The sequence below is a fragment of the Nycticebus coucang genome, chromosome 17 (genome assembly GCF_027406575.1).
Source record: "Nycticebus coucang isolate mNycCou1 chromosome 17, mNycCou1.pri, whole genome shotgun sequence".
NCBI lineage: Eukaryota > Metazoa > Chordata > Mammalia > Primates > Lorisidae > Nycticebus > Nycticebus coucang.
The window spans coordinates 21,326,626-21,342,684 of NC_069796.1; the positions used below are offsets into that span (position 1 = coordinate 21,326,626).

Sequence of the window (16,059 nt, forward strand, 5' to 3'; positions counted from 1 at the left end):
ACAGGTGCCGAGCCTGATTCTTTTTTTCTTTTGCTTCTAGTCTTATATTACAGGGGCAGGAGATTTAAATATGTATGTTAGTTGGAAATAATCCATTAACAGTAGTACCCAGTAATTATTAAGCATAGACTAGGTTATGTCACTGTGCAATAATATACCTATCATATTATTTCCTCTTTTTTTTTTCTTTTTTTTTTTGGGGGGGGGAGGGCAACAGTCACACTCCATCACCTGGGCTAGAGACCACAGCCTACTAAGGACTACAGATGCACACACCATGACTCCCAGCTAATTTTTCTATTTGTAGCAGAAACTGGGTCTCACTCAGCTAAAGTGATTCTCCCGCCTTGGCCTCCCAGAGTGCTGGGATTACAGGTGTGAGCCACTGTGCCCAGCTGTCATGTTATTTCTAATCCACAAATATAGACATTTCCCCCTCTTTATATTTTGGAGAACTATGGAGAAATTAAGTGAATTTATCCATGATTATTTAATTTGTTTTGTTCCAGAGCCTACTTTTTTTTTTTTTTTTAGAGAGAGTCTCACTTTGTCTCCCTTGGTGTAGAGTGCCGTGACATCACAGCGCACAGCAACCTCTAGCTCTTGGGCTTAGGCGATCTCTTGCCTCAGCCTCCCAAGTAGCCGGGACTACAGGCACCCGCCACAATGCCCGGCTGTTCTTTGTTGCAGTTTGGCCAGGGCCGGGTTTGAATCCGCCACCCTCAGTATATAGGGCCAGAGCCTTACTCACTGAGCCACAGGCGCTGCCCTCCAGAGCCTACTTTTAAAAAATACATAATGTATTTTTCTCTTCAGCAGGTCCATATAGGAACATGTATTTATTTACTACTTCTTGATTCAAAAATTATTTTATTTGGTATAAATTAAAGTAATTCTGGTTTAATGCTATTTATTACTGTTTGCTTCATGAATGTTCAGTTAGTAAATGCTAAAATAATATTAATAGATCCCCAGCATCAAGCCAGAAAAGGCGTCCTACCCCTTTGAGCCACAGGTGCTGCCCTTCAATCCAGAAAAGGGATTCTTCTGTACTTCAGTTTTTTTCATGAGACTTCTAAGTATTCTGTGTCCGTATTTCATTTGTTTCCTCTGTTCACTTACTCTCACTCTGTCAGATCTTTTGAGAGAATTCCTAGGTTTGTTTGGGTTTATTAGTTGACTTGTACAAGTCTTTTTGCTTATTTTACTTAGTGCTGCATTTTATTGTGTGTGTGTTCATCTGTACATCTTTTGCCTTTTTCATCTTATGTAGGACTTTTTTTTTCTATTTTGTTATCCTTTGCTTTCTTATAGTTTTGCCATATTTTATTTGCTGTTGTAATCTCTTCCATCACATTTTTTACTTAACTTTATTTCCTGTTATCTTATGAGTTTTTCCCTCTTTATTCAATTTCTGACATGTTTCCAACATTTTTTTTTTTTTTAGAGTCTCACTTTGTCACCCTCAGTAGAGAGTAACATGGCGTCACAGCTCACAGCAACCTCCAGCTCTTGGGCTTAGGCGATTCTCTTGCCTCAGCCTCCCAAGTAGCTGGGACCACAGGTGCCCACCAAAACGCCTGGCTGTGTTTTTCTTGCAGTTTGTCTGGGGCCGGGTTCAAACCTGTCAACCTTGGTATATGGGTCCAGTGCCCTACTCACTGAGCCACAGGCACTGCCTGTTTCCAACATTTAAATCTGGTTTCAATGTTACTTGCTAGAAAAATTTCTAATGTAGACATGCCACCACCATTTTCCTGTTACAGACATCTTTCCTCAAAAATGTAAAACTCTGTTAGAGATCTTTTTATAAACCACATTTAAAACCCTAAAGGCTGGTGAAGTGTATTTTGTATGTTGTTTTCTGATTTCAGTTGCTCACTTTTCATCCAATGATGGATTTTCCTTTTAGGTATGAATATGGAAATTACTTTTCTTCGATATTGGTCTGCTCCTTTTCTGTATCTTAGTATGTTAGAATGACACATAAGGCTCAGCGCCTGTAGCTCAAGAGGCTAAGGCGCCAGCCACATATACCAGAGCTGGCAGGTTTGAATTCAGCCCGGGCCTGTCAAACAATGACAACTACAACCAAAAAAAAATAGCCGGGTGTTGTGGCAGGTGCCTCCCAGCTACTTGGGAGGCTGAGGCAAAAGAATCCTTAAGCCCAGGAGTTGGAGGTTGCTGTGAGTTGTGATGCCACAGCACTCTATCTAGGGTGACAGCTTGAGGCTGTGTCTCAAAAAAATAGAGAATGATAACATAAATACTCAGCTTTATTGCTGTCAGTATTATAGCCCTTCTAGTGTTGTGAAAGCATTATGCAGTGTTACTCTTCCTAATAACATTATGTCATTCATTTATAGGGTGTGTTTGACCATCGAATGAAGTGCTGGCAGAAATGGGAAGATGCTCAAATTACTTTGCTCAAAAAACGTGAAACCGAGGCAAAAATGATGATTGCTAACAAACCAGATAAAATACAACAAGCTAAAAATGAAATAAGAGAGGTGATTTCTAAATGCTTTATTTCTTTTCTCAGAATTTTCATAAGTCATTCATATATGCATAATTTTGCATAACTTTCTTTCTGAATCATTCAATACTTAGCTATTTTTCCATATTTTTATGAACCGTGTTGAATTATGTTAACATTTTGATCATCATTAAAATCTCAAAATCCTTTGTACCTCCACATGATTATGTACTAAATTAAGAAGCATACAAAGAAAAGACCTAAAATTATGGTTTATATTAATTATAATTTCTTTTTAGGTGGTTAATTTTATTTTAGATAATTACTTTGTGTCTAAAAATGGTTTTAGAGAGAGAGCTAAACTCACATTTAGCTGACTAGGCAACATTACTGCCCATATATATGTATTATATATGGTATTTTAGTAAATCTGTGTAAGTTTATTATAATTTATACACTTTTTTTGCCATGCTTCAATAAGGAAATTGAAGAGGTAGGACAACCTTTATATTACTAAAAATAAATGTACCTGCTCTTTGAAGAGTATGTACCAGTGTTTTGGTTACATAGTGGGAAAAAATACCATTTCATAGCTTAAAATTTTTCAGTTATTTTATTTTAGCTGTTCCATTGGTCACTAATCACATTTTATTTCTGTGCTGAATTTAATGTTTACGATGGGTCTTTAGTACAACATAATTTCACTTTTAGAAAAAAATCTGGTCATTTTACTGTTACAAAATATTTTTTTAATGTTTGTCATATTTCTAGTTTGAAGTATTTTCATGGGCATATATATTGTATTGAACACATTCTGACATTGACAATAATATTGATATATTCTGAAATAATGATATAAAAAGTGAGAAAATTATACTTGTAACACTGCTAGTTTATTACATAGTAAATTTTATATCCCAGATCTTTCTTCTTACTTATATTTAATTAAGCTTTGGATGTTGGAATTTGTTAAATACAGTATTGGAATGAATATTCTAATCTTAAGCAAATCTATAAGTGAAATAAAACTGAAAAACTGACTTGCATTTCTGTTATTAGAAAGTTAGTTACACATTTGAGTTATGCTAAATTGGGCTTTGCCAATATTGAGCTTTCTTAGGTTTGGGGGGCATACTGTTTAAATTAAATCAGAACAGCTAGTACTATGGTTTTTTTTTCCCCAGACAGCAATAAAATATTAGTTTCTTTTTTTGTTTGTTTTTATTAGTGGGAGGCGAAAGTACAACAAGGAGAAAGAGATTTTGAACAGATCTCTAAAACAATTCGAAAAGAAGTGGGAAGATTTGAGGCATGTATAATAATTTTGTACTTCTTGTAATAGCGTGGTCACATTTTGTTGAAATTTTATGGTAAAATTTATTTTTCTACTAATGGACTTTTTCATGTATTGCACTTTAATAGAAAGAACGAGTGAAGGATTTTAAAACTGTTATCATCAAGTACTTAGAATCATTAGTACAAACACAGCAACAGGTAAGCTGATTTTTTTTTTTTGTAAGTCACAAACTTTTAGAATTTTAGAATCATCTATAATTTAATTAAAATTTTAATTTTTAATTTTAAAGAAGATGATTAGTGAAATAGGTTTTGAACTCAAAGAAGAATAAGAAATGCAGAAAGGAAACCGATGACAACAAAGGAAAAAAGGGTAGTTAAGTACCTGGAAACTATCTCAGGTCCTTTTCATGCTGTCAGGCCGTAAGGAACTTTATAGACAACTTTTCCTTCCCCTATCTTTCTCATTTTCTTTCCTGTTGGTCAGACCTGTTTGAACAAATTCTCATAGTAATTTCTTCTGTAACAGATAGTTTAAATTCTATCTCTTTAACTTTAAAAAAAATTGTACTGTTTTAATTCTTACTTTATTTTGTTTGGGATTGTTGGTGGTTGAATGCTGTAAGTGGCATTTCTCTTAACTAGGTAAGACCATTGGTTTAAATGGTACAGTCAGTAAAAATCAATAACAAGATAGTAACAGTGTTTTTCTGTATATTTTAATGTAAATTTGAATAATAGATCAAATAGTGTAATGTTTTGAAGAGAAGGATTTCTTCTAGTTCTTAAATATACAATCTAGACACTTGTTTTTATAAAATATAAGAGGTTATGTTTTGAATTGACTGATTATAGTGTCTTCAAATTCTCTTAGGCTGGGATACAGTGGCTTGATGGTATATGAATAATATAAATAAGTCAGCTCGGCACCTGTGGCTCTAGCCGCTAAGGTGTCAGCCACATACACCTGAGCTGGCAGGTTCAAATCCAGCCCGGGCTCACCAAACAGCAATGACAGCTGCAACCAAAAATTAGCCGGGCATTGTGGCGGGCACCTGTAGTCCCAGCTACTTGGGAGGCAGAGGCAGGAGAATCACTTGAGCCCAAGAGCTGGAGGTTACTGTGAGCTGTGATGCCATGGCACTTTACCCAGGGTGACAGTTTGAGGCTCCGTCACAAAATATATATGTATATAAATAAGTCATATAAGCTTATTTTTAAAGGAATTATCTTAAAGGCAACTTTAGTCTATACTTCAGTCTATTCTCTGCACAGTCCAGGGAAGACTAGCAGCTAATTCTTTCCAGTCCCTTTTTTTTTTTCATTTTTGTCCAATATTCCTTTTTCTTTTTCCTTTTTATATTTCTTAATTTTTTTCTTTCCTCCTTTTATCTTGTTCTTCTTGGCTAATAATAACAAAATGTGAATATCCTCTGAATTAGGAGATATTATCACTTTATGTTGGAAAAAGTAATCATAGTTGTATTAAGGTAATCTTTAATTTGTAGTGACAATCTGTATCTTTATATAATTTGCATGAATCAAAAAACTTTCAAGTTTTCATAATTGTTCACATTAACCTGTGGCTCAGTGAGTAGGGCGCCAGCCCCATATGCCGAGGGTGGCGGGTTCAAACCCAGCCCCGGCCAAACTGCAACCAAAAAATAGCCGGGCGTTGTGGCGGGCGCCTGTAGTCCCAGCTGCTCGGGAGGCTGAGGCAAGAGAATCGCGTAAGCCCAAGAGTTAAGAGGTTGCTGTTGCTGTGAGCCGTGTGACGCCACGGCACTCTACCCAAGGGCGGTACAGTGAGACTCTGTCTCTACAAAAAAAAAAAAAACTGAAATTAGGAGTAATTGGTGTTTTAAATAGTTGACATATGAATTATATTGACAGACTTCAAATAAGGAGGTTAAAATTATCCCTTTAAGAACCAGACATTACTAAATGTTAATCATTGTTAGCTATTTACATAGTTTTTTTTTTTTTTTTTTGTAGAGACAGAGTCTCACTTTATGGCCCTCGGTAGAGTGCCGTGGCATCACACAGCTCACAGCAACCTCCAACTCCTGGGCTTAAGTGATTCTCTTGCCTCAGCCTCCCAAGTAGCTGGGACTACAGGCGCCCGCCACAACGCCCGGCTATTTTTTGGTTGCAGTTCAGCCGGGGCCGGGTTTGAACCCGCCACCCTCGGTATATGGGGCCGGTGCCCTACCAACTGAGCCATAGGCGCCACCCTATTTACATAGATTTTTGTTTAATGCTGAATAGGATATATGCATAGTTTAAATGACAAAAAATTAATAAGAATATATTTTATTATCCACAGCTGATAAAATACTGGGAAGCATTCCTACCAGAAGCCAAAGCCATTGCCTAGCAATAAGATTATTCCTCTTAAGAAGACCTTGGATGTTTGTTCCAGTTATGCTGACTTCCGCAGTGAAATCATTTAAAAAACATCTAAATAAACCACTATATATTTTATGAATTACATGTGGTTTTATATACATATATATGTACACACATACACTCTGACATTTTGTTACAAGCTGCATGTCCTGATCCTCTTTGATTAAGTGTGGACTGTGGCATGATATTCTGCAATACTTTGCTGAATTGAACACTCTTGTGTCTTAAATGCTTGCACTAAAAAGTGCACTGCAAGGCCAGAAAATTTTACATTTTTTTCTTTACAATATGTTCTGAAGTATGTTTACCCTTATTATGAAGTGAATTATCAATGCATTGATTAATGTTCACTTATACATTCCTGTACAGAAATTATGATTTTGTGATTACAGTAATAAAATGATATTCCCGTGAAGTATTAGTAACAAATTATTTGGGTATATAAACATTTCAGGGATATTTTTAAGGCTTTTTTTTTTTTTCTTTGCAGTTTTTGGCTGGGGCTGGGTTTGAACCTGCCACCTCTGGTATATGGGGCCAGCGTCCTACTCCTTTGAGCCACAGGCGCCGCCCTTTTAAGGCAGTTTTTAATTGGAAGAAACTTTGTCTTCTAAATGTTTATGGATGATGCTATGATTCCTAAACTATTTTAAATAACAGAAAAAACCAAACTCTTAGATTTTTATTTATTTTTCTTTTCTTCAGTTTTGAACTTTAGTTTAAATCTGAACTTAGAACAATGTAACCATTACATATTCCAAACTGATAACTAAATTTTCATAATTTTTTAAGGATATTTAAATCTAATGCTTATATTATGATAGCACAAACTAGGACAGACTGCCTCACTCTAAGCATTTTTTTATTTTTATTTTTTATTAAATCATAACCTTGTACATTGATGCATTTATGGGGTTCAGTATGATGCTTTGATATACAATGTGAAATGCTTACATTGAACTAATACATCCATCATAATTATATTCTTTTCTTAATAGTTTAGAAATGTACCATTGCATCATGTACATTAGGTCAAACTCTTACATTTTTAAATGACTAAATGAATCTTTAGCTTTCTTATGAAACTATGATAAATCAAAGAACATTTATCTCTAGGATATCTTGGGTTTAAGGAAGAAAATAATTATCTTTGCTTGTTTTTATCCATTCCTATTTCAAGTGCCCAACCTAAGAATTAGGGGGAAATGTATTTGTGTGCTTCTGTTACTAGTCCCATAGATATGCTCATCTTTTATTATCTTCAGAATCTAAGACTTTGAATATGTCTAATTTCTTTCTTATCTTAAAAAGAAAAAAACCTAGGCTGGGGGCAGTGGCTCACGCCTGTAATACTAGCACTGTGTGAGGCCAAAGCGGGTGAATTGCCTGAGCTCAGGAGTTCAAGACCAACCTGAGTTAAAGCAAGACCCTATCTCTAAAAAAATAGCCAGGCATTGTGGTGGACACCTGTAGTCTAAGCTATTTGGGAGGCTGAGGCCAGAGGATCGCTTGAACCCAAGAGTTTGAGGTTGCTGTGAGCTATGATGCTACAGCACTCTACTGAGGGTGGCAAAGTGAAACTCCGTCACAAAAAAAAATTAAATAAAATATTTAAAAATTTTTTTAAAACCTAAAAGTAGATCATTTATGGTAATAATTGACAGGGAATGGTACCATACTAAAATATACCATGATTTGATAAATAACCAAGTATAACGTAAAGCAAATTTGAAGTAACATGAAATTTACTTTGTCTTTGGCAATTTTTATACCTATTTTTGTGATTCTTAGACTGCTGTCATCTAATGCTTAATACTGATGAAAATTTAAATTATAACTGGAATCAGAGGAGTTATTTTTTTTTACAAGTATTCTTAAAAATGCTCCTCACCTCAAACTTAACAACTACATCTCCTCCCTTCCAGAGGAACAAAATAGGGCGTGTGTAACTAAGTCCTCTCCCTTGGCGTTCCGGATACAGGTAGTGTATCAGAGTATCCTCAACATGGGTTTGCTTCCATTTAGTGGAAGTGTTAAGACTACTGTAGGTGTTACTCATATTTATACTCCTAGACCCCAGAAGGGTACGTGACACATAAGATAATAAAAAGACTTGGACCAGGCACAATGGCATGAACCTGTAGTCCTAGCTAAGGAGGTTGAGGCAGGAGGATCACGAGGGTCAGGAGTTCAAGGCTACAGTGTGCAATGATTGTGTCTATCAATAGACACTGCACTCCAGCCTGGGCAAACATATTGAGATCCTGTCTCTAAAAAAGAAATAATCAATGACTTGAACAGGAGAAAAAAGATCTCACAGGATGGGCAGCGCTTGTGGCTCAGTGAGTAGGGTGCCAGCCTCATACCACAGGTGGTAGGGTTCAAACCCAGCCCTGGCCAAAAACTACAAAAAAAAGAACTTAGAGGATGCAAAATAATGATTGTTCTTTTTAGAATAAACTGAAGCAGAAATAGTATGTTTTTTTGTTTTTACTATAGATAATTTAATTACTTTTGAGAAGTGAATAATTCGTAGTAATATATAGCAGATGCTATCTTGTCTCATTAATATTGAGCAAAAAATAGGCTTACCAGGAATAGGGTTCCACTAGAATGATGTACTAGTATATATCCATGGAAGATTTTAATACTAAAAAATAACTTAAATAAGTTGTTCCACATACAAAGTGTACCTTTGTAAGTACACTTACAAATCTTCCATTCAGATGTATATTCATTAGAATATAGAATATTCAATACTGAACTGCAGATATAGTATTGGAGGGACGAGAGATAGCAAGACAAGGCCAGGTAGCTAGAAAGAGAGGACTCATTCAAATGCTCAGGAGTTTGGGTGTTATCCTACAGAAAATTAGAGTGTTGGACAAATTTTAAGGAGGGTAGTACCATGATTAGATTTGCTTTTAGAGTTCTCAATACATGTAATTGTAGGGATGGTACTATAAAGTTGTGGAGACATTTATTACTACAACATGCAAAAATGCTACCCTCCATGATCTGGTCATTATACTTACAGTAATAAAAGCTTGTCATGTCCTAAGACTAAAAAAAAAATACATATATATTCAATACCTCCAGTTAAAATAAAGTTTCAGTCTTAAGCTTAAGAAAACAACAGACCCAGACTCCATTCCCCTCACCATTTACTAAAAGTAAGTCGTATTGGAAATTTCAATTATGTGAACCTCTTTTACATATCAATATTTTAACAGGATTTAACTATTTCAACACTCATCAGTTTTCATTTCTCCTGTTCATATTCCTAAAATGCTTTCCTTCTAAATAAAATGAGCATCAGTATTGCTAATATAACCTTTTAGTTGTATAAGTCTGAACTTAAATAGCTTTCTTATGAGATGGGAAGTTAAAGACTAAGGCCTCATAATATGGTAGAACAAGCTAAATTGGGGGGTCAAAATACATGTGTTCTGTCTGCAACGACTTGGTAGCTGTATGACTTGGGGCATATCATGTAAATCTCTTAAATACATAAAAGATTGATTTCTAAAGTGCCTTTCTGCTTTAAAATATTTTGTTTAAAATACCAAACTTCAATATAAATATTAGCAAACCAAATTTTAATCAAAGACTACCTCCTCTTAAGTAAAACAATGCTAGAGCAAAATGAATGTAAAAGTTTGATTTCTAATACAGAAGAATTTTTCTTGTATTTTTTTACTGAACTGTTTTCATCTTGTTTTATACATATATATTTATATTAATCTCAAAATGCCCTTGTTTCATTGTTGCTACTGAAATTTTTTTCTTTTTATTCAGATCAAGTAAAGTTTTCCAAGTTCATTGTGCAAATTGTTTCATCAGTGGTTTTTAAATATAAAGTAAGCCTCTTAACATGATCAGCTCTGTTTAAAGGGAGGAAGTCAGATAAGTAGAGAAGGAAAGTATATTTATTTAAAGATGCTAAATCTTAATGTCTAAGGGAATTTATAATGATTTCCAGTTTTCTGTCTTAAGGGATATGACTAAGCTAGATGGCTCCTTTACTTTTCTGGTCATGGTTCCCTTTGGCAGTCAAGTGATTAACAATAGTCAGGGAGACAGAACATACTGAGTAACTACAGACAGGCTGATGAAAGTCTTTATTTAGCTGAGAGGTGCCCAGTGCCTGTAGTCCCAGCTACTTGGGAAGCGAAATAGGAAGATCACTTGAGCCCAGGAGTTTGAGACAAGTCTCAAGGAGGGGGGGGAAAGTCCCATTTTAAAGGAAGGAAGGGTCACGGTGTCGAGGAGGAAAAATAACTCTTGTGAAAAGGAAGTTCAGTCACTGGCTTAGGAACTCTGGAGGCATTTCTATTCTCCATCATATTCAGTAGTCAAGAAATGTTTATGATACCTCTGTGTGTGTGTGACATATTCTTTGTTTCAAAGTATTAAAGACAATAGAGCTACCATCTCTCTTCTCATCTAAAATTAAAATAAGTATCATTCCTAACCCTCACAGTAATGGATTGGGTTTCAAGTAATCTAATAATAAAAATAGATCAAGGGCCCGACGTGAAAATAGCAAGAAAAAGGAATTACAACAAGAGAAATGTGAATAGTTGCTCATTGCCTTGTGTTTGTGATCAGGGCCTAGAAGAGCGGTCCTGGCAATCTGTAGATGAGATCTTGAGAGTTTAGACCAATATAGGCAAGTGACTCACATCCATTATCCCAGCACCTTGGAGACCAAGGCAGGAGGATTAGTTGAGGGCAACAGTTCAAAACTGCTTCTCTACAAAAAATAAAACTGCTAGGCATAGTGGCGCACACCTATAGTCCTAGCTATTCAGAAGGCTGAGATCAGAGGATCATTTGAGCCCAGGAGTTCAAGGCTGCAGTTAACTATGATAGTGCCAATGCCCTCCAGCCTGGGCAAGATAGCAAGACTGTCTCTAAACAAAACAAACCTTTACACCAATAGAAATGTAATGTGAGCCACAGAAATAATTTTTAAAATTTCAATAGCTAAATATTAAAAAGAAGAAAGAAACAGGCCCAGGTGCCGCGGCTCACACCTATAATCCTATAATCCTCTGGGAGGCCAAGGCAAGAGGATTGCTTGAGCTCAGTAGTTCAATACCAAACCAAACAAGAATAAGGCCCAATCTGTACTAAAAATAGAAAAAAATTACCTGGGCATTATGGTGCTTGCCTATAGTCCCAATTATTGGGAAAGCTGAGGCAGAAGGATCTCTTGAGCCCCAGGAGTTTGAGGTTACAGTGAGCTAGCTATAATGCCACTGTACTCTAGCTGGGTTAACAGAGAAAGACTCTGTCTCAAAAACTGTTTAAACAAACCACAACAGATTTGAATTAATTTTAGTGTTAAATCCAGTAAGTTCCAGCATATTAAAAGTTATTGAGATATTTTACATTCTGTTTTTGAATTGTCTTTGATATCTGGCATTTTACATATTTGTTACATCTCCGACCAGACTAACCACGTTTTCTTTTTTTCTTTCTTTTCATTTATTTATTTATTTATTTATTTTGAGACACAGTCTCACTCTTGTCGCCCTGGGTAGAAGGCTGTAGTATCATAGTTCACAGCAACCTCAAACTCTTGGGGTTGAGCAATCATCCTGTTGCTTCAGCTTCCCAAGTAGCCCGGTCTACAGGTCCTGCCACAAGGCTCAGCTAGATTTTCTATTTTTAGTAGAGACATGGTTTCCCTCTTTCTCAGGCTGGTCTTGAGCTCCTGAGCTCAAGCAATCCACTGCCTCGGCTCCCATAGTGCTAGGATTACAGGCGTGAGCCACCACACCTGGCCCTGACCAGTCACATTTTTTAAGTGATCATTTTAACTTGTAGCTAGTGGCTATAACACTGAACAACACTGGGTTAGACAATACCTATGGAAGTGAAAATACAAAGTTAGGGCCAACAGCTATTTTACCACTCTGAACCCAATGAAGAAATCAAGGCTGAATAAAAGGGAATCCTACTTAATTGCTTTCAAGAGGCAGATAAAATTTAGGTATAAAACTTTGTATCATAATACTTTGCAGGTAATAGATACTCAATGTCTGCTGTGAATATATTGTGGCCTTGTATTGCCAGAAGGAAATTTACTCTATTTATAAAGACTAAAGACTATCTCTTAATAACCTCTTTATTTTACAGATAAACTTATCAGGTCCAGGGCTTAAATCGTGATTGAACTGATTTTTCCTCTTCAATCTGTGTGTTAACTGTGCATGAACATTCTTTGAAAATGTATGTTTTCGAGATTCCTGTTCGAATCATTTATCTATAGAATTCTGGGAAGTCCTTTGAGATACAGAGAGCTTATTCAAACTGTTGCTTCAGAAGCTACTAAGAATAGAAGATTGTGTAGTAGGGAAGTTGTGGCTTTCTAATTTTTTAATGCACATGAAGTAATTAAAAATGCTTATCTTCTCTTGTCACATCATTTTTAAAAAGTCTCTGAAGACTGAGTAAGTTTTAAGTATTTCTTAACTGGGTGAAATGGAAACTTTGTAATTAAAGCAAACCAAGGGGAATCTGCCCATTTGTTAATACATAGAAATTATTTTCTTATTAAGGCCAGTTAGTGGGATAGCCCATTTTAAAAGAGTACTTTGAGGAAAAAAGAAAAAGTTCAATTTTAAATTTATATATGTAACTGCTGAATAAAAACCAAAGTCAAACAAAATTTAACAGAACTATTTAAAAAATAAATTGCCTTCTTAAGGCTTCCATAGTTAAGTGTCAAGTTATTGTGATTTAACCTGTATTTTATTTTCTGTATCCTTATTTCAGATATTCTCACTTTATGTGTGCAGTGTATGTGTGCATATAGGATGTGTGTATATATGACAGTCTTTTAAACCAAACCAGTTTCTAAATTTAAGTTAAAAATTTCACGGCCTTCTGTAATTGAGACATAAAACCAAATGTTTATGTTCTCAAAGTTCCATTTCTTATGTGTCATAATTTTAGCAAGACCAACTTGAGTTAATTGTGTTTCCGAAATCTCTGCCCTTCTCATTTCCACTGTTCTCTCCCGAGGTCACAATCTTCCCCACCCTGGTCCCCAGCCAGAACCAGGGTCAAGATCTTATAACCACTTACCAACTATCTTCAGTCTCCTATAAGTACTATTCTTTTAATCTCTTCCTACCCTGCCTCGCCTACAACCTGCTATTAAAATGATCTTCCTAAAGAACTCACTCCTGCCGCTGTACTGTGCTCAGAAATCCCTATAGACTTCCCGCAGCTTACACATAAAGTCCATATGCTCCATAATCTGGTCCAAACTCCTTTTCCTGTCTTGATTCTTACCCCTTACCTTCACCCGTCTTTTGCTCAACTAAGGCCCCTGTCTTGCCAGCGTAACCTGTCCCTTCCTGGTTCAGTGGCTTTTGTTTTTTTTTTTTTGTAGAGACAAAGTCTCACTGTACCGCCCTCGGTAGAGTGCCGTGGCGTCACACGGCTCACAGCAACCTCTACTCTTGGGCTTATGCGATTCTCTTGCCTCAGCCTCCCAAGCATCTGGGACTACAGGCGCCCGCCACAACGCCCGGCTATTTTTTTTTGTTGCAGTTTGGCCGGGGCTGGGTTTGAACCCGCCACCCTCGGCATATGGGGCCGGCGCCCTACTCACTGAGCCACAGGCGCCGCCCTCAGTGGCTTTTGTTAATGATACACTTTGGCCTTTCCCTTTTAACAGTAATTGTTTATATCCTACTCATCCTTTAAACTTTAAAGCCAAATTTAAAGGCCACATCCTTTTCAGTTCCCTTAGATTAGGAAGGAAGGAATCTCTCTTGATAGCTCTGTAGGACTCTAATGCTTCTTTCAGACCGTGTTTACTTGCCTTGTAGTTGCCTGGCCTTACTTCTTGACTAGTGTGTATGTTTCTTGAGGAACGTCTGTGCCCTTGTTATTTCTGTGTGTTACAGCCAAGGCACTAATGGAGTGATCAAGATCACAGTTACACCTTCAGCCCACAAGTTTGAATCGCGCTCAAGAACCTATAGTATTAAAAAAAAGAAAAATCTATAGTATTGACTATGAGCAAGTTATTTTTCTGTAAAACTTAAGTTTCCTCATCTGCACAATAGAAAGTACTTCTTGGTCCCCTCCCGGAGCGCTCCAGCTGTCTGCAGTCACTGGGCAGCCAGTGCTGCCGGCTCAGGCCAGGGAGGCCCCCGGCCGCGGCCCAGATCCTGCCCCGGGCGAGCAGGAAGGCGCTGAAGAGCGTGATCGCAGGCCATGGCGGCTGGGCAAGACTCAGCTGCTCATGGTGTACTACCAGGGTTCCTTCCCCAAGGTCTACGCAACCGTTGGTGTTGGAGAAGTGCGCGGCCAGCACAACCGTGGGCAGCAAAGAGACACGGCTCCGTGACACGGCCGGCCAGGAAGGCTGTGACCGGCCGCGGCCCGTGTCCTACCAGAACATCCACCTCGCGCTCATCGGCCGTGATGTCATGAACCCCACCAGCTACGACAATGTCCTCATCAGGTGGTTCCCTGAGGTCAGACATTTCTGCCGCGGGACCCCCATGGTGCTCATTGGCTGCGAGACGGACCTGAGGAAAGACAGAGCAGCTGCGGAAGCTCCGGGCTGCCCAGCCGGAGCCCATCACCTACACGCGGGGCCTGAGCGCCTGCCCACAGACTCGAGCTGCACTCCACCTGGAATGTTCTGACAAGTTTCAGGAGAACGTGGAGGACGCCTTTCGAGAGGCTCCCAAGGTGGCCCTGAGTGCTCTGAAGAAAGCACAGCAGCAGAAAAAAACACCAGCTCTGCCTGATGCTCTGATCCCAGGGCAGGTGGCCTTCATGACAGCACTGACAGGGCCCAGGGCCCAAGGGCCCATCCCCAGCAACTCTCCAGCACTTGGTGTCTGGGCCCTGGAGTTAGACTTCCGGAACATTCTGGAATTCTCTTTCCCCATCTGGGGCTCTGACCACAAGCTTGCCTCTGGTTCCCACTGGAACATGGTGGTGATGAGGGTGCTGGATTCTCCTCCATTTGTGCCCTGGAGCCAGCGTTTGTCCCCAGGACCCAGGAGTGTACTCAGCACAGCCACCTCCAACCATGTGTGTGCTCCCTGTGAGACCCAACTTTTGCTTAAAATTGAATTCACATCTGGTAGGGGGTACGTGTGGATTTGGAGTTGTTCCACAAGGGTGCTCCACTGCTCCTGTCACCTGCCTCCCTGGGCTCCTGAGATAGGCACAGGGGCATCCCCAGCTTCTTCCTGTCTTCTGCCCCAGGGGCAGCAGGACCAGGGCCTATCAGGAGAACACAGGCAACAAGCCCTAGATGAGGGGTGCTGCCAACCCTAGCAATACCCTCTGCCTGTGTCCATAGAAGAGGTCAGCCTCAGCCTTCAGCTCAGCCACCATCTGTGCAGAGCTGGGCACATGGGCAAAGAGGGAAAGGAAAGGGCTCTTAGCAGTAAGATGTACACCCCATACCAGCCATCACCCCTCTACTCAAGGTCTCATCCAAATCCCCATTGTCAGATATTGAAAGTGAAAAGGGCCATCTGTTCCCTGTGTGATCTTAGGCAAGGCAGTTCTAGAAGGTTCTTATTTGGAACAAGACAGGATTGGGCCATTTAAATAGTCATCCAGCTACCTACCTTCTGTCTCTCACAGCTTCTGCTTAAGCCAACATGGGGCATGCAGGCCTCTGAGAACTGATGTGATCAATCCCCAGCCCCCACAGGATGGCATCTCAAAACCAGTCAACAGACGCCTTGTCAGCAACAGCCAGACTCTTTCCAGAAGTCTGGGGTCAGAGGTCCAAGACTTTTTGAACAAATGCCCCAGGTGATTTTAACGCCCACCAGATACTGAGAGTTGCTCTGTGCTGGAGTGAGTCTAGGAGTCGGTATTGC

General features: G+C 38.7%; 1 protein-coding gene and 1 pseudogene across 2 annotated transcripts in view; both read left to right on the plus strand.

Moving 5' to 3' along the window:
- Nucleotides 1-6,260, plus strand: part of SNX2 (sorting nexin 2) — a 68,754-nt gene extending 62,494 nt beyond the window's left edge. For both annotated transcript variants that reach the window (XM_053566184.1, XM_053566185.1), the window contains 4 exons: nt 2,367-2,510; nt 3,705-3,789; nt 3,903-3,970; nt 6,099-6,260. In XM_053566184.1, coding sequence (XP_053422159.1) covers nt 2,367-2,510; nt 3,705-3,789; nt 3,903-3,904 — 231 coding nt within the window. In that variant the 3' untranslated portion in view covers nt 3,905-3,970; nt 6,099-6,260. The remainder of the gene's footprint in view (nt 1-2,366; nt 2,511-3,704; nt 3,790-3,902; nt 3,971-6,098) is intronic.
- A 3,921-nt stretch (nt 6,261-10,181) lies between these two features.
- LOC128568498 (rho-related GTP-binding protein RhoF-like) lies at nt 10,182-14,972 on the plus strand (annotated as a pseudogene).
- Nucleotides 14,973-16,059: the final 1,087 nt, after the last annotated feature.